This window comes from Pteronotus mesoamericanus, unplaced genomic scaffold, assembly GCF_021234165.1.
Source record: "Pteronotus mesoamericanus isolate MK-2021 breed Mesoamerican mustached bat unplaced genomic scaffold, CSHL_Meso_final contig_90, whole genome shotgun sequence".
NCBI lineage: Eukaryota > Metazoa > Chordata > Mammalia > Chiroptera > Mormoopidae > Pteronotus > Pteronotus mesoamericanus.
Genome location: NW_026555277.1, coordinates 20384197 through 20400954, shown reverse-complemented (window position 1 = coordinate 20400954; position 16758 = coordinate 20384197). Strand labels below are relative to the sequence as shown.

At 37.8% G+C, this 16758-nt stretch overlaps 1 protein-coding gene across 36 annotated transcripts in view; it reads left to right on the top strand.

Moving 5' to 3' along the window:
* Window positions 1-278: 278 nt before the first annotated feature.
* ABI2 (abl interactor 2) overlaps window positions 279-16758 on the top strand; it is a 108417-nt gene continuing 91937 nt past the window's right edge. For 20 of the 36 annotated variants that reach the window (XM_054585798.1, XM_054585789.1, XM_054585816.1 and 17 more), the window contains exon 1: window positions 279-621. In XM_054585798.1, coding sequence (XP_054441773.1) covers window positions 505-621 — 117 coding nt within the window. In that variant the 5' untranslated portion in view covers window positions 279-504. Of the gene's footprint in view, window positions 622-7611; window positions 7647-16758 lie in introns of those variants that run through there. The other 16 variants (XM_054585808.1, XM_054585806.1, XM_054585807.1 and 13 more) reach the window with 5 other exon arrangements.

Here is a 16758-nt window from a genome sequence, read left to right as displayed (position 1 = left end):
GCTGAGGATCACGCGGAGGGCGCCGGCGGGAAGACGGCGGGGCCCGGCGCAGCCCTCACGCCGGACTAACAAAGGCCGCCGCGGGGATCTCCCCCCACACGCAACCTGCGGGGGCCTAAGGGTTAACCGCGCGCCCAGCTCCCGCGCGCATCCCGGCCCCCACTCCGGCCGTCGCTAGGAGACGCCGGAAGTGGGGGAGGGGTGAGCGGTGGGGCGGAGGGTGGGAATCTTTTTCCAGAGCCCAGGGCGGAGGGAGGGGAGCGCGCGTGCGCGCGCCCGGCCAGCTGTCGCCGCGGCGACTGTCCTCGGAGTCCGCCGGCTCGCGCCCCGCCCCCGTCCCTGCTGACCCCTCCCCTGTCGCGCGGGGGGTGCTGCTCGCTCCTCCCGAGTTGCGGCCGCCGCGGCCGCTGCGCCTCCTCGCGCAGGCTCGGGCTTCCCTGGCGCCGCGGCCGCCGCTGCCTCTGCGGTCTGCATGAGGAGGAGGAGGAGGAGGAGGATGTGAAGATGGCGGAGCTGCAGATGCTGCTGGAGGAGGAAATCCCGGGGGGCCGCCGGGCCCTCTTCGACAGCTACACAAATCTGGAACGGGTGGCCGATTACTGCGAGAACAACTACATCCAGGTGAGACGCGTCCCCCGGCCCGGGCGCGCGGGGCCGCGGGGCGGCGGGCGGCGCGGGGGACCCCCCGCCGCGGGCCGGGGGCGCGGGGCGCGCGGGCCGAGGCCCGGGCGGAGGCGGCTCTGCGGGGCCCGCCGTTGGGGGTGGGGCGGGGTGGGAGTTGGGGCCGGAGAATGGATGCGAATCCGCCGGGGGGAGGAATTCGTAGCTCTCCAACATTTTTAAAAGCCGTGAATCAGGCGGTGTGTGGTGTCCCCGCCTCTTCGCTTCTCCTGCCCTCGGCCGCCCCCGCTCCCGGTGCCAGTCAGTGTTCGGGATGGCGGAGGAGGCGGCCAGTGGCATTTTCTAGTTGACAGAATCAGGCTCCCCCTGTGTGGCGGGGGGGGGGGGGGGAGGCGTGGGTCGCCCCCTTCCCCCAGCTCTGGGGGATTTTTTTTTTTGAGGGACTGTGTTGCTGCAAAGTGAGGTGCCTCAGTTCCTATTCATGTGACTCTCTCAAGAGGCTGTTGTTTGAGTGTGGGTTTTTTGTTGTTGTTATTTTGTTTTTGTTTTTTGGCTTGTGTTTTTAGACTCACCGGGGACACAGTAAAAGAGCAGTTGTCTCTTTTTGGAAGTTACTGCTGTTTTCCTCTCTATGGAGGATGAAAAGCTGCATGAGAATAAGCTTTCCCCGCTCCCATCCCGTTAGAATAAATGATTTATTTTCCTGTGGGAAGAACAGTTATGACTGTTTTTCAGAGGGCATTGGGAAATGATCCTCACGGTTTAATTTTTCCCGTGATGGTTGGTTTGGCACAGGGACTCGAATGGTAGCGTGTGTGTGTGTGTGTGTGTGTGTGTGTGTGTGTGTGTAGGGAGGCTGGGGATATTGGATGAGATGAGATTCTGCTGCGCTTGGGTGAAGCAAAAGATTCTGAGGGATAATAAAAGAAAACCCCTTCTTTAAAAAATTATTTGGAAGAATAAGTTAAAATGCACATTTTGCAAATTCAGCATCTTTTGTTTTCTTTATGGCTGCTTCTGAATTTCAGGTTCTACCTCCATTTTTTTCCTTCTCATTTTGAACTCTCATTTGAATCCTCTTGGGATAAAGATGGGCATGGAAGAAGTATGTTAAATTGTTCCTACACTATGGTCTTTTCCTCCCTGCTCCCATATCCATCTCTCCAGGCACCCTTCTCAACATCAGGTATAGGGAAGCATCTTCAAGTCTTAGTTTAAAGTAAAAAAACCAGGGGAAGTATTAAAATGTGTAGGTTCATAAATTTTGTAAGGACCACATGGTTAATCATGGATTGGTAATGTGATATTTTACTTGATTAGATAATACTAAACTCTGTATTATCTTGTAGGGAATATTTGTATTGAAAAATGGACCAGGCATAATCCAAGGCTTTTTCTCCAAAGAGGCAATTGAAAGTATATGGCCAGTAGGAAAAGACTGTCTTAGGTCAAAGATTTCATGTGAAAATACAGTTGTTTATATTTGAAGGGTGCTTTTCTCTTTATAAAATTTTTTTTTATTGATTTTAGAGAGAGGGAGGGAGGGAAAAGGAGAGGGAGGGAAAAGGAGAGGGAGGGAGGGGAAGGGAGGAGGAAAGAGAAATACCGATTTGTTGTTTCATATACCTATGTTTTCATTGGTTGATTCTTATATTTGCTCTGACGGATCCTGCAACCTTGGAGTAGGGGATGTCTAACCAGCTGAGCATCCGGCCAGGGCTGTAGGGTGCTTTTCTGACGCTGAGTGGGTTATGAGTGATTGAAAGGTTCAGCTGCTCAATTTTACACTAAATATATTCAAAAGTCTTCTGTAGCCTATGTCCTCACACTGAGTCAAGATTTAATGATATGCACCCAGTGTCTACAGAATTTCATAGTGCAGTTACTACAAGTTGCTCTGAGAGCAAATGATAACATAGCGTGTCAATTTATACTCTTTAATGGACTTCAGGTGGGAAGGACGGGAAGGAGCTGCGCTATCTCAGGGAATTCACATTCTCTAGGATAGTCAACTAAGGGCTGAAGTAGTAATTCTATTGCCTTGTGCAATGTATTACTAGTGGAAAGAGTTAAAGGCCAGAGGAGAAATTGATGGTGAACAAGTGATTGTGTTGCACTTACTACCAGTGAGTAAAGAAAACAAACAGATTTGTCTCTCTTTGGAAGTTAATTTTTATTGTTATTTCAAGGTATAGTACCCTTTAGATTATAATTGTTACATAAAGGTAAAAGTACATGGATTCATAAAGCTGAGAGGTTAAAGGAATCAGTGATTGTCTTTTCATATGTACATTACCTGTCTTAGCAGTGGGACTCAAAATTTAGTGGTGGTGTTTTGAAATTCAAAGAATAAATATTGATAGAAATGGATTTGGATTTTGAAATATCTCTTCACTTTAGCAACTAAAACAGATTGTACATTTTTACCTTAGATTATCATCAATTTTAGGATCCACTGGGTATATTTTTGGTGTTCTCTTCCCAGATGACAGCTCTTAGATGAGTTGTCTGTAGTAAAGTCGATAAATAGAACACGGAGATAGTGATTTGTGCTGACCTAGCTGCACATTCCGCTGGCTTTCCTTGTAATCCAGAGAATTGACCAGCAGGGGTGTTGATGCTGCCTCTGACCCTGCAATAGATGAAAATTAATTGGTGGGATCAGTGACCAAATGGTCAATTTAGTCTTATTATAGTATCATGCGCTAAGCACTAGCTCAAGTTAACTAACCTGACATTCAATTTTATTGTGTGGAAATGTAAAAAAAGGACAGATCTGTTGATCATATGTAACAAAAGGCAAGGTATTTCCCCCCCCCCTCAGTGTTCTTAAATAGCTGGTTTTATGCATAGGAGTATCCAAAAATTTAAGATGAATAAGAATATTCTAAATGTGGATTATAGTGTGTGAAATTGCAAGGGAGGGAAAATGATTGTGCTGTTCTTCTGAAAGCAGTTGTACTCTTTAAATTGTTTCTATGTTATAAAACTATCCTTCAGATACTAATGTTAGAAGTGATCAGATATTGCCTGTATGAACACAAATGAAGTCTACAGGTAGAGCAGAGCAGGGTTGTAAGTAGTAGTTTTCCATGTTACTAATGTAGTGAAACAGTAGAGATTTTAAAATAATCTGTAATAAAATTTTAGATGATTTTTATTTTATTACTTCGACCTCTAGAAATTTTCTTCCAAAAGTATGATGATAGAAAGTTATAACTGAAATTTGCTGATATTTACAATTGTTCATTATTTGGATATAGAACAAAATTGTCCAATAAAATAGATTTGCTCAGAATGGAAATTACGAATTTATCTTAATATTTTATTTGAATTACTTCTCTCGCTTTTAAATAATAGCAGAGCTATCGTTAAAAGCTCTTTTTCATCAACAAGGATACTCCACAATTCATTAAAAATTGCATGAAAGGTTTATAAGGAGATAATAGAATCATGGCTTGTTCCCAGCCAGTTGCATAGAACAGTACTTACTAAAAGATGTAGATACTGAAAACTCTTATTTAATATGTCATAGAATACACGCCCATTGTTGAAAAATTATTAGAAAATACAAATAGATTTCTTTAATATGAAGAAACTTAAAATTGTCTAATTATTTTGAATATATATCTAGTATTTCTACTTTGAATTTTTTTTTTTTTACAAAAATGGGTTCATATTCTGCAGTACCTCTATACCATCCGTTAAAAAGAAACTTTTAATGTTTCTACGCTTGACTTTGTTGTTTTGGGTGTCGTAGAGTATACAGAAAGGAGGTTTGTGTTGATGTGTTTGAGTTCTGACCTCACAAGTAGAGGAATTTTACAAGTACCTAGAATGACAAAGGAGAGAGAGAATGTCATTTGAGAGTAGAAATTTGAGGTTCTTCCCTGTGATTTTTGTCTACTTCCACAGACAAGAGTAAATCACATATGTGGACATCAGGCTGAATTAGGGAAACTGAATTTCCATAGATTGAGGTGATTTAACCAGGATTTGATAAACATTTATCATCTTTAATGAAGCTAATCCTGACTTCCCAGCAGAGGCATTAGGTGTTTGGATTTTCAGTGAAAAAGACAAACCAGCCAATATCAAGAACTCTGAGAGGATTGGAAAACCACACTAAATTACATTCTGCGCTACTCTTTTTATAATGTAAATTTTTAAATTTAATTTTTAAAATAATTTTTGTAATTTTGTCGTTTGTGCACTTTATACACCGTCTCTAAGATACTTAACTGGCCTCTTAATTCCCTTTATTGATCCAAGGACTTAAGCTGCACTTCATTTTTTGCCCTACTTTGAAAAACTTGTATCGAAATTGCCCTTTAGTCAAACAGATCATAAACTCTTTCTTTGCTTTGTTTCCTTACCTTGGTATGATTGTGAGATAGGTTTCTTTTATTCAGGGTTGCCTTTTTTCTCCCAAAGAATAGTTTATAACAAAATTGGCTTTTAAAAAAATGTATACTTTATTGATTATGCTATTACAGTTGTACCATCCCCCCCACTTTTTTCCACTCAAACCCCCCTCCCACCAGCATTCCCTCCCCTCTGCCCCTGCCCCACCCCGGTCTTAGTTCATGTCCATGGGTCGTACATACACGTTTTTTGGCTTCTCCATTTTCGATACTATTCCTAACATCCCCCTGTCTATTTTGTACCTTATGTTTCTGCTTCTTATTCCCTGTACCTTTGCCCTCATTCTTTCCCCCTCCCCTCCCCTCGGATCTCCATTTCTGTGATTCTGTTCCTGTTCTAGTTGTTTGCTTAGTTTGTTTGTTTGTTTGTTTGTTTTTAAGGTTTAGTTGATAGTTGTGAGTTTGTTGTCATTTTACTATTCATAGTTTTACATCTTTTTCTTACATAAGTCTTTTTGACATGTTATATAATAAGGGCTTGGTGATGATGAACTCCTTTAACTTGACCTTATCTGGGAAGCATGTTATCTACCCTTCCTCTAAATGATAGCTTTGCTGGATAGATTAATTTTGGATGTACGTCCTTGCTGTTCATGAGTTGGAATCTTTCTTTCCAGTCCCTTCTTGCCTGTAAGGTTTCTTTGAGAAATCAGCTGATAATCTTATGGAAACTTCTTTGTAGGTAACTGTCTCCTTTTGCTGCTTCTAAGATTCTCTCCTTACCTTTAATTTTGGGTATTTTAATTATAATGTGTTTTGGTATGTGCTTCCTTGGGTCCAACTTCTTTGGGACTCTCTAAGCTTCCTGAATCTCCAAAAGTCTGTTTCTTTCACCAGATTGGGGAAGTTTTCCTCCATTATTTTTTCAAATAAGTTTTCAATTTCTTGCTCTTCCTCTTCTCCTTCTGGCACCCCTATGATTTGGATATTGGAACATTTAAAGTTGTCCCAGAGGTTCGTAAGCCTCTCATTTTTTTTTTTGAATTCTTCTTTCTTCATTCTGTTCTGGTTGAATGTTTATTCTCTTCTTTCTGCTCTAAATGATTGATTTGAGTCCCGATTTCCTTCCCTTTACTATTGGTTCCCTGTATATTTTTCTTTATTTCACTTTGCATAGCTTTCATTTTTTCCTCCATTTTGAGACCATACTTGACTATTTCTGTGAGCATCCTATCAATAGGGTTTTGAACTGTGCATCTGATAGGTTGGCTGTCTGCTCATTGCTTAGTTCTAGTTTTGGAGCATTGATCTGTTCTTTCATTTGGGCCATATTTTTTTGTCTCTGTCACGTTCGAAGGGGCAGAGCCTTAGGTATTCACCAGAGTGGGGCAACTCACTTGGCTGCGTTGTGATGCTCTCTGTGGGGGAGGGGTCAGAGAGGGAACAATGCTGCTTTCTTGGCTCTCGGCTGGCTTTCAGTCACTTCCCCTGATATCCACAAGCAAATTGGGCCCTTCTAGTGCCGATTCCTGGGTGGGTTTGTCTACATTCTAGGAGCTGTGGGTCTCTCCAACGGACTTTCCTGTGAGGCTGGGAGTTTCTCCTGCTGCTGCAACCCCCGCAGCTTTTTACAGCCAGAGGTTTGAAGCTTTCTTTTCCTGCATTGGAACCCAGGATTGCTCCATCTGTCTCACTCCCCAGCTGTTCCTCCGGTTTATCCGCATGCACATGTGGAACCACCAGCTGCTGTCTTGTCCCCTCAGTCCTCCAGCTGCTGCCTTGCCATGTGTCCTCTCCACCCCAGCTGCGCATTTCCTCCCCTCCTGCCAGTCTGGATGAATGTGTCTTCTTTAACCCCTTGGTTGTCGGATTTCCATTCAGTTCAATTTTCTGTCAGTTCTGGTTAATTTTTTGGTTTTAAATATCTTGTCTTTCTTTTGGTTGTGTGAGGAGGCAAAGTATCTACCTATGGTTCCATCTTGGCTGGAAGTCCCCAAATTGATTTTCTCATGTGAAAATATATTTCAGATATTTTTGAGCATGAGATCCTTTGGTGTTATTTTCCTTTTAAAACTCAAGGAATTTTGATAGCATTTAGTGGCAGTAAGTATAAATATAATTTGTTGGTGATGAATGGAAGTAACCTGAAAGTTATATTACATTATTCATAGCCTTTTGATAGCTTATGATTGATCTTTTGTCTGGCTTATTAATAGATAGGCTTTATAAAGTAGCAGGTGGGCTAACACTTGCTACTTTGAGTATTTCATTTACTTTGTATTCCTTTCTCCACATACAAAGCTTCTAGGACATAGAGTCATATCTTAAAATTAGGCACATGATAGTGTACATATAGTAGACACTAATTAAATAGTTGCTGAATGTCAGAAATATATACTTGATTGTATTCAAGACTGTGCACTGAATTATTTTATAGACTGAATGTAATTATCTCTAAATTTCCTTTGCAAGCTTTTCTTTTCTTATGATATAGTAACATTCATACTGCAGTCATTACTTTGTAAGAACCAGAATTTTACTTTTCATTTATTTTATTTTTAATCCTAACCCAAGGATTTGTTTATTGATTTGATAGAGAGAGAGAAACATCAGTTTTGCCTCCTGTACGTGCCCTGACTGGGGATTGAAACCACAACATAGGTATGTGCCCTGACTGGGAATCAAACCCACAACCTTTTGATGTATGGGATGATGCTCCAGCCAACTGAGAGCCACTTGGCCAGGGTACATTTTATTTTATTTTTTATGTAATAGACTTTGATGTAGAAATTTTGGACCACAAAACAGTTTATGTTACAATATAGGTTTTTTCCTCATTTGGTTTTTGTAGTCAGGTTTATTGAGGTATAATACACATATAATGCAAGTCACCCTTTTTAGGTCTGTGAATTTTGACAAAATTTATACTGTTATTTAACCACCACAATACAAAACTTTCTAGTTTTAGTTAATGATGACTAGATCCATAAACATTTGCAAGTAGGTGTTGGTGGGACATAAGTCTGTCTCACTTGGGTAAATAGAAGGAACTGGCTTTATGTTGGCATCCTGATGACATTACAGGTATCCATATAGAACACCTATGCAAGGCTTGAACTGCAGGTGATCTGAATCTTGGCAGAGCACCTGTGATCGTCTTGGAATAGGAGACTATGTGAGCTGCCACAGTGAGGCTTTTTCTCATTGACTTCCCTATCTATGAAGGAGGCTTGATACATTTTCTCATCACCTCCTTGCTTCTGATGAGATGTGGTTTTCTGTTGCACCCTTTCAGGGTTCAGCTGCAGGCTGTAAAACTGAAGCTGTGACATGGCATTGGCTCCTCTGCAACAGAGTGTTATGTCATCCATGTTGCAATTGTATGGCATCTTTTATTTTGGTATTGCTCTGCACAGGGGCCTCAGCTTTTGCTCCTCTTCCTTTAGCTCTCTAAATAGTAGACTTTCTGTTAGAGCTTGAGCAAAGGTGATAGGCCTTGCCTTACCTTTGCCTTGACAGTAAACATTTAACAATGGGATCATTGAGTTACATGGGTTATAGGAAGTGCTGAACTTTTTTCCAAAATGATGGTACTATTTTACATGCCCACCAGCAAAATTTCAGTTGCTTGTCATCCTCATCAGCACTTGGTTTTGTCAGGTTTTAAAATTTTAACTACTTTGATTGATGTTGGTGATCTCTCTCTCACTGGTTTTATTTTGCATTTTTTTAATGTCTAATGAATTTAAACATCTCTTGCTATGTATTTATCTGCCATCTCTATATCATCTTTGGTGAAGCTTGTTCAATCTTTTCTCCGCTTTTTAATATTGTTTGCTTATTGTTGGGTTTCTAGAGTTCTTTATATATTCTGGATACAAATACTTTTTTAGATATGTATTTCATGACTATTTGCTTCCAGTATATGGCTTGTCTTTCAAGAGTGTCTTTTACAGAGCAGAAATTTTAAATTTTGATGGGGTCTAATATATCAATTTTTTTGTTCATATTTTAGTTATAGCTAAGAAATATTTACCTAAAGTCACAGAGATGTTCTTATATTTTTTCTTTTAGATGTTTTTATAGTTTTAGGTTTATAGTCCAGTCTATGATCCATTTAGAAATAATTTTTCTACATGGTGTGAGGTATAGGTCAAGGTTTTTTTTTTTTGCAAGTGACTATTTGATCCTTCAGGAACTGTTTGTGGAAAAGACTTCTTTCTCCATTGAATTCCCTTGGCTGAAAAATCAATTGACCAAATGTGTTTGGGTCTATTTTGGACTGTATTTTTTTCCTTTGATGTTTATGTACTCTTACCTTTAGCATAGTGTAGTGTTAATAAGTCTTGAAATCAAAGTAGTGTGAATCTTTTAGCTTGTTCATGTCAGAATTATTTTGGCTATGCTAGGTCCTTTGTTTTTTTCTGTATATGTTTTGGTATCAGCTTGTTAATTTTTGCAGACCTGCTGAGAAATGGCATTGAATCTGTAGATCATTTGGGGGCAAATTGAAATTTTCAGAATATAGAATGTTCTAATCTATGGGCTTAGTATTTCTCTCTGTTTATTAAGGTTATCTTTGATGTCTTTTGTCATTGTAGTCCTTAGAATACACACAAATTTTGCACATATTTTATTACATTTACCCCTAATTATTTAATAATTTTGGCACTACAGTAGTTTCCAGTTGTTCTTTACTAGGGTACAGAAAAGAGTTGACTTTTACATATTGATCTTTTATCCTGTGACCTTGCTAAATTTATGTAACAGCATAGTAGTGTTTCTTGAAGATCTTTTGGGATTTTTAAAATGTAAACAATCATGTCATCAGCAAATAAAGATGGTTTTATTTCATCCTTTCCAATCTTTTTTCCTTTTATTTCTCTTTCTTGGCTTATGACACTGACTCGGACCTCCAACATGATGTTGGGTAGAAGTGGCGAGAGCCTTTGTCCTTCACTTGTTCTCAGTTTTAGGATAACAGTTCGTCTTTCAACATTAAGCATGATAATTGGCTGTAGGTTTTTTGTGGATGCCTTTTATCAGGTTGGAAAAGTTCTCTTTTATTCTTAGATTACTGAGATTTTTTTTTTTTTTTTTTTTTTACTGTAAATGAGTATTTGGTCATGTGCTTTTTCCTACATCTATTGAGATATTCATTTTATTTTTGGTGTGTTGATAAGATGAATGACATTGATTGCAAGATAGACTTTTAAAAAATTTCTACTTAATAGGAAATTTGGTTCACGAAGTAATGAGCATATTGATGTATAGAACCTTTTTTTTTTTAATAAATAATGGACTAATACTAATGTCTAGAAATTTGCTATAATCAAACTTTGTCAAACAGGTGTATGTATATTGTATATTGAGTGCTATTTATGAACTTTACTTTGTGCTATATTTGTGTAAGCAAAAGGATTCTTTATAAAAGCTTACCTGGCAGGGTACCCAATTCGCAGTCTGCAGGCTGGGTGCAGCCTAGGATGGCTATGAATGCAGCCCAACACAAAATCATACATTTACTTAAAACCTTTTTTGCTCATCAGTTTTCATTAGTGTTTGTTTATTTAATATGTGGCTAAGACACGCCAAAAGGCGGGATGCTCCTGGGAAGCATTACTATTTAAAAAAACCTTAAATTTCTTTTTATATTGATGTCATTAAAATAGTTTTCAAAAACCCCTGAAAATATGTGGGTTTTGTTAATAGTAATTTTACTAATTAAATGCTGTAATACATTGTAAAGACAACTTTAATGTTAGTGGCTGTGCCTGGGAAGCTATTTGACCTCTTTGTCTCAGTTTTATCTGTAGGATGTACAATTATAATAGTTCATAGGGTAATTTTGAAGATTGATTAATACAGCTAAAAGAAGACGTGTTTAATCAAATTAAAGACTCTCAGTTTTTTGAGATATGTCATTATTTTATGTGCCACTATATTAACACTGTCACTTAAACACTTAAAATACTGGTGCTTAACTGACACCATGTATTTGAATTTCAGTTATGTTAAAATGTGAACTATTCATCTCATAATCAAGGAAACATGCTAAGTGAGTATTTGCTATTACTACAGGAAGACTTAAATGTTCTATTTTGTTATCTTTTTACACTGTTCTTTTGAGACATCTTTAATTGGTCAATTTTTTATTTTAATTTTTTAATTTTTTAATTTTTATTGATTTTAGAGACAGAAAAAGAAACATAAATTTGTTGTTCCACTTATTTATGCATTCGTTGGTTGACTTTTAAAACAAATTTTTTTAAATTGATTTTTGAGAGAGGGAGGGAGGAAAGGAGGAAGAGGGGTTGCGGGGGGGGAGAGAGAGAAAGTTGTCCCACTTACTGATGCATTCATTGTTGCTTCCCATATGTGCTCTGACGGGGGGTGGAACCTACAACCTTGGCTTATGGGCATGACACTAAAAACCAACTGAGCTACCTGGCCAGGGGCTTCCTTTTTTATTTTGTTAGGATGAAATCTGACAGTATTTGGGGTTCAAAGGTGCTTGTATCTGTGGTGCTGGGATTTCTTGCATTCGGATTTTACATTTCATGTTGAAGTACAAGTGTATTATGGTAGGATTTTTATAGTTAAACAGATTTTCATAGCTTTTATGACTAAAAAGTATTATGTAAAGCTGTAGTTCACAGACACACAGAGTTGTATTTTAACTTTCTAGATATAGTGACCTCCTAGTTATGGATATCGTGGGTTCAGGTTGGGCTTTGTCCCAAAATTTAATTGCTTTACAGTGATATTTCTTAACTTTTTATACTTCATGGCTTCTTATGATAAATATAAAAACCAATTTATGCACTGCTGTTATATCCATTTTATGGTTCTGTGTTGATTTAGGCCATGAACACTATAACTTTCAGCCTTTCCAACAGTATGTCAAGATGGAAGGACTTAACCTGAGGTAGGCCTTCTAGAGTTTATGTCTGTCATGGTTATAAAATCTGCAGAGTTCAGAAGGTCAGAGATAAGTCTTCAGATCACATGTGACCAAATACTATCATTAAGTTTATGACTTTTAGCTCTCATTTTGAACTATATATATAAGGAAATTATTTAAAATGCTAAGATACATGTTTAAACTGACACAATACCTTTTGCATATACCACCTTATAGTCCTGATGGTGTTATTTTCACATCCAGATTTGGTAATAATGCAAAATTCTTAATTTCTAAATATTCAAACTGGTTTTTTCCTGTATTATTTTTCTGTTGCTGTTGTATGTAATGTTACCACAAATTTAGCAGCTTAAGTCAGCATGACCTTACATTATTTCATCATTCTGAAGGGTAGGGGACTAAAATGAGCCACAGAGCTGCGTTCTCTCTGGAGGCTCTAGTGAGGAATCAGTTTCTTTGCCTTTTCCAGCTTCTAGAGTCCTCTCAACATTTTTTAGCTCGTGATCTTCTTTCAGCTTCTAGGCCAACAGTGGCATCACTCTGACCTCTTGTTTTCACATCTCTTTCTGTCTCTCTGCTTCTGTCATCACATCCCCTTCTCCCCTCCTGTGTCAGTTGTCACATTGCCTTCTCTGTCTCTGACCCTGACTTCTCTGTCTCTCTCCTATAAAAGACCCTCACGAGTATATTGGGCCCACTCAGATGATCTCCCCATCTCAGGATCTTTATCACATCTGCAGTTTTTTTTTGCCATGTAAGGTAACATATTCACAGTTTTCAAGGAGTAGGACGTGATCATTTTCAGGGGTGAGGGAGTTCTCTTAAGCCTACTATACTATCCGGGCATAGCCTTTCCTATAGTCATTCTTGTATCAGTAAGTAGCAACTTTAACTTTCTTGATATGCAAGCCAAAAACCTTAGTACCATCATTGAGTCTTCTATTTTCCATTGGATTACAAAAGGCTCTATCTTCACATGTCTGGATCTGACTACTCATCACTTCCCCTGCTACCAACAGGGTCCAAGTCACCACCATCTCTCACTTAGATTATAGCAGTAACCTTTTAGCTAGTCCTAGAACAGCAGCCAGAGTAATCCTTTAAAAATCTAAATCAGATCATGTCACTCCTCTCTTCATAACACTCAAAGACTTCCCATCTCACTCAATGTGAGAACTAGTCTTTAACATTGCCTATAGGCTGCCACCACTGATTGAGCTTCTAGTCTTGAATCATCTGTTATACTCCATTTCTCTCCAGTGCTCACTCTACAGCAGCCACTTTTCTTGAGCTTACCAGGTATATTTCTGTCTCGGAACCTTATTACTTTGCATTTGCTCTGCCTTCTGCCAGGAGTACTCATACCCCAGGCAGTAAGGAGTTGTATGGCTGAATCTTTTACCTCCGTCAGGCTTTTGCTCAAATGTCACCTTCTTGATGACCCCTTTTGGGTCTAGGTAAAATTACAACGTACTCTTGCCCTTTGTTCACCCTTCTCTTTGGTTGTACTTTCTTTCTAGGCTTTATTTTTCTTAACGTTACTTATGTAACATGACATATCTTATTTATTTCTCTGCCTGTCTCCTTCCCCTGATATGTGAGCACCTTGAGGGCAGGAAGTTTTGCTTCTTTCATTGCGAGCATCTGGAACAGTGCGTGGGACAAATAGGGATTCAGTAAATATTTGTTAAATGAATAAATTAGGTCTTTCCTAGTGAGCAGTAGAAAATACCTATATGAAAGCTGTGAAATAGTTTTCCAAGTTTGAAGAGCTTGTAGATTTATGTATGGGTAAATGAAGTTGTTCAATACTTTTCGTTAGTTCAGCATATTTAATGTAGGTGTGATTGACAGTTCACAGTGCTAGTTCAAACATGGCTTGTGCTTTAGAGTAAGTTTAGCAGTTCAGTTACTTTCACTTAGTGCAGGGCTTATTATATTGTGAATGGTGATCAGGAGTCTGAGTTGATCTACAGCTTCTTGGGGAGTAAGCCAGGGAGATACTCCTATTTTTAAAAAATTAGATAAGTAAACTCAAACTTAACCTTTGACTCTGTTAAACTAAAATTTAGTTAAGACAGGAATAGTGTTCTTTTTTCCCTGTGGCCCTGTGTTTTGTTGAGTAAAATGATTGAACTTACGACTCACACCATTTAAAATTTTTTGGTATGTGTTTTGCCTTATTCATTCAAAAAATATTTATCGAGCTTTTGTCCATGCTGGAAATCAGTGGTAAATAACTCATGGGTCTGACAGTCTAGTTCTGTTAACAATTTTAATTCCTATGATGAGCCTCTTTTGTAAATTATGAATTAGTGGGGTTTGAGGTGACTATAACATGGGACAATTTTTCTTTTGTTGTTTTTGCTGACCATTATTTGGTTTTGTCTGTTCGTCTGTTGACACCTTTGAATAGAGGTGAGTAGATGCATTGTTAGGAGCTTCCAGAACCCACAAAACAAGATTAATAGGGGAAGCCGATAAGGGATGCCAGCCTTTTACAATATTTAGTACCACACGTCTCCAGCCACAAGATAGGACTTGAATAATGATTCTTTTTCCTCTCAAAAGTTTTTATTCCAAATATAGAAGAGCAGGCCAGGTTTACAGAGAGAATTTGAATTACCTTCGTTTTGTTTCTGATCTTAGGGGAAAAGCTTTTAGTCTTTCTACCATTAAGTACAGGCACACCTTGTTTTATTATGCTTCACTTTATTGTGTTTTACACATGTTGTGTTTTTTTACAAACGGAAGGCCATATCCTCCACCAGAAAAAAGTTTGCGATTTGCTGTTTTGTGATTCTTGCTTTATTATGGTGGTTTGGAGGCAGACCTGCAGGATCTCCAGGGTATGCCTGTATGATGTTACCTGCGCGTTTTGTCATAGGTGCCCTTTATCAGATTGAGCATATTCCCTTCTATTCTTAGTTTGTGTTTTTATCATGATAGGATGTTGAATTTGTCAAATCCCTTTTCTATATCTGTTGAGCTGATCATGTGTTTTTTTCTCCTTTATGCTATTAATATGATGTATTAATAGATTGATACATTGATTGATTTTCCTATGTTGAACCACTCTTGCATTCCTGGGATAAATCACACTTGTCATGTGTTAAAATCCTTTTAATATGATGCTGGATTTGGTTTGCTTGTATTTTGTTGAGGATTTTGTGGTAAGGGATATTGGTTTGTAGTTCTGTTATGTCTTTGGTTTTGGTGTTGGAGAAATGTTGGAAAGAATAGAATAGAATGAGTTGGGAATCATTTCCTTTTAAGTTCTGTGGAAGAGTTTGTGTAGAATTGGTATTATTTCTTGTAGAATTTACCAGTGGTGCTGTCTGAACCTAATTATTCTTTGTGAGATTGTTTTAAACAAAAATTTTAATTTCTTTAATAGACATATGGCTATTCAGAATTGTCTAAGTTATCTCTTTTATTTGCATAGTTTTCTTACAGTTCCCTTAATAACTTTTAAATGTCTGTAGACTCTTCAGTGATACTACTTTCTAAATCTTGATAACTGGTTATACTGGTTACTTTGTGTATATCCCCCCTTTTTTTTCCTAATTAGTTCTGGCTAGGAGGTTATCAATTTTATTGATCTCAAAGAACTAACTTGATTTTCAGTGATTTTATTTTCTGTTTTTAAAAAAAATTGATTTGCTCTTTCACATATTTCCTTCTGCTTTTTTGGATTTAATTTTTCCTTTTTTTTTTTTTTGAAGTATAAGCTGATTTTCTAATAGACATTTAGTGCTATAAGTTTTTCTCTTAAGTGGCTGCTTTAGTGGCATCTCACAATTTTGTTTTTATTTTCAAACATTTCAAAACACTCTCTAATTTCCCCTTTAGTGATTCTTGTTTTGAGCAATGAGTTGTTTGGAAATATTTCCAAATTGGAAGCTTTTCCTTTCATGGGTCTTTTTTTTATAACTGATTTCTAATTTGATTCTTCTATGTTTAGAAAACACACTTTGACTTGAGTTTTTAAGACTTTCTAATGGTCTGTGATAGACCATTAGAAAGGTTTTAATTTGGTAAATATTTTTGTGTGCACTTGAACATGTATTCTGCTCTTCTGTGGAGTATTCTTTAAACGTCAGTTAGCTCAAAGTGGTTAATGGTGGTGTTCAAGTTTATTATATACTATTGCTTACTTTCTGTCATTCTGTCAGTTAAGAGAGGGTATTGTTATACTTGACTATACCTGTGGGTTTGTCTATATCTTCTTGTAATCAGGTTTTAATATCATGTATTTTGCAGCTCTGTTATTAGGTATATAAATGTTTACATTTTATTTTCTTTTAATGAACTGGCATCTTTAGAAATCATCTTTTTAAAATAACTAGTCATATTTTTCCTCTGCAATCTACTTTGGTATTAATATAACTAATTCTGTTTTCTTTTGATTAGTTGTAGCAGATGTATTTTTTTTCAGTATTTTTTATCCTTTTTGCATCTTTATAAAGTATATTTTTAAGGGGCATGTATTTGATTATGCTCTAACCATTTTTTTCTTTTTGTTGATGTGTTTAGATTATTTACATTTTGTTTGATTATTAATATGTTTAGGTTTAATGCTATCATCTTACTGTATATTTTCTGCCTCATTCCCCTTTTCTACTTCCTTTTGGTTTGAGTAGCTCTCATGACTAATATGTTTCCTTTGTTGGCTTATTAGATATGACTCCTGTAATTTTAATGGTTGCTTTAAGGTTTATCTCAATCTCCTTTCAAGTATATTATACTACTTTTTGTGTAGTATGAGAATTTTACATTATTATACTTCCATTTCTACCTTCTCATCTTTAAACTAGTATTATCATACATTTTAGGTACCCTGAAGTA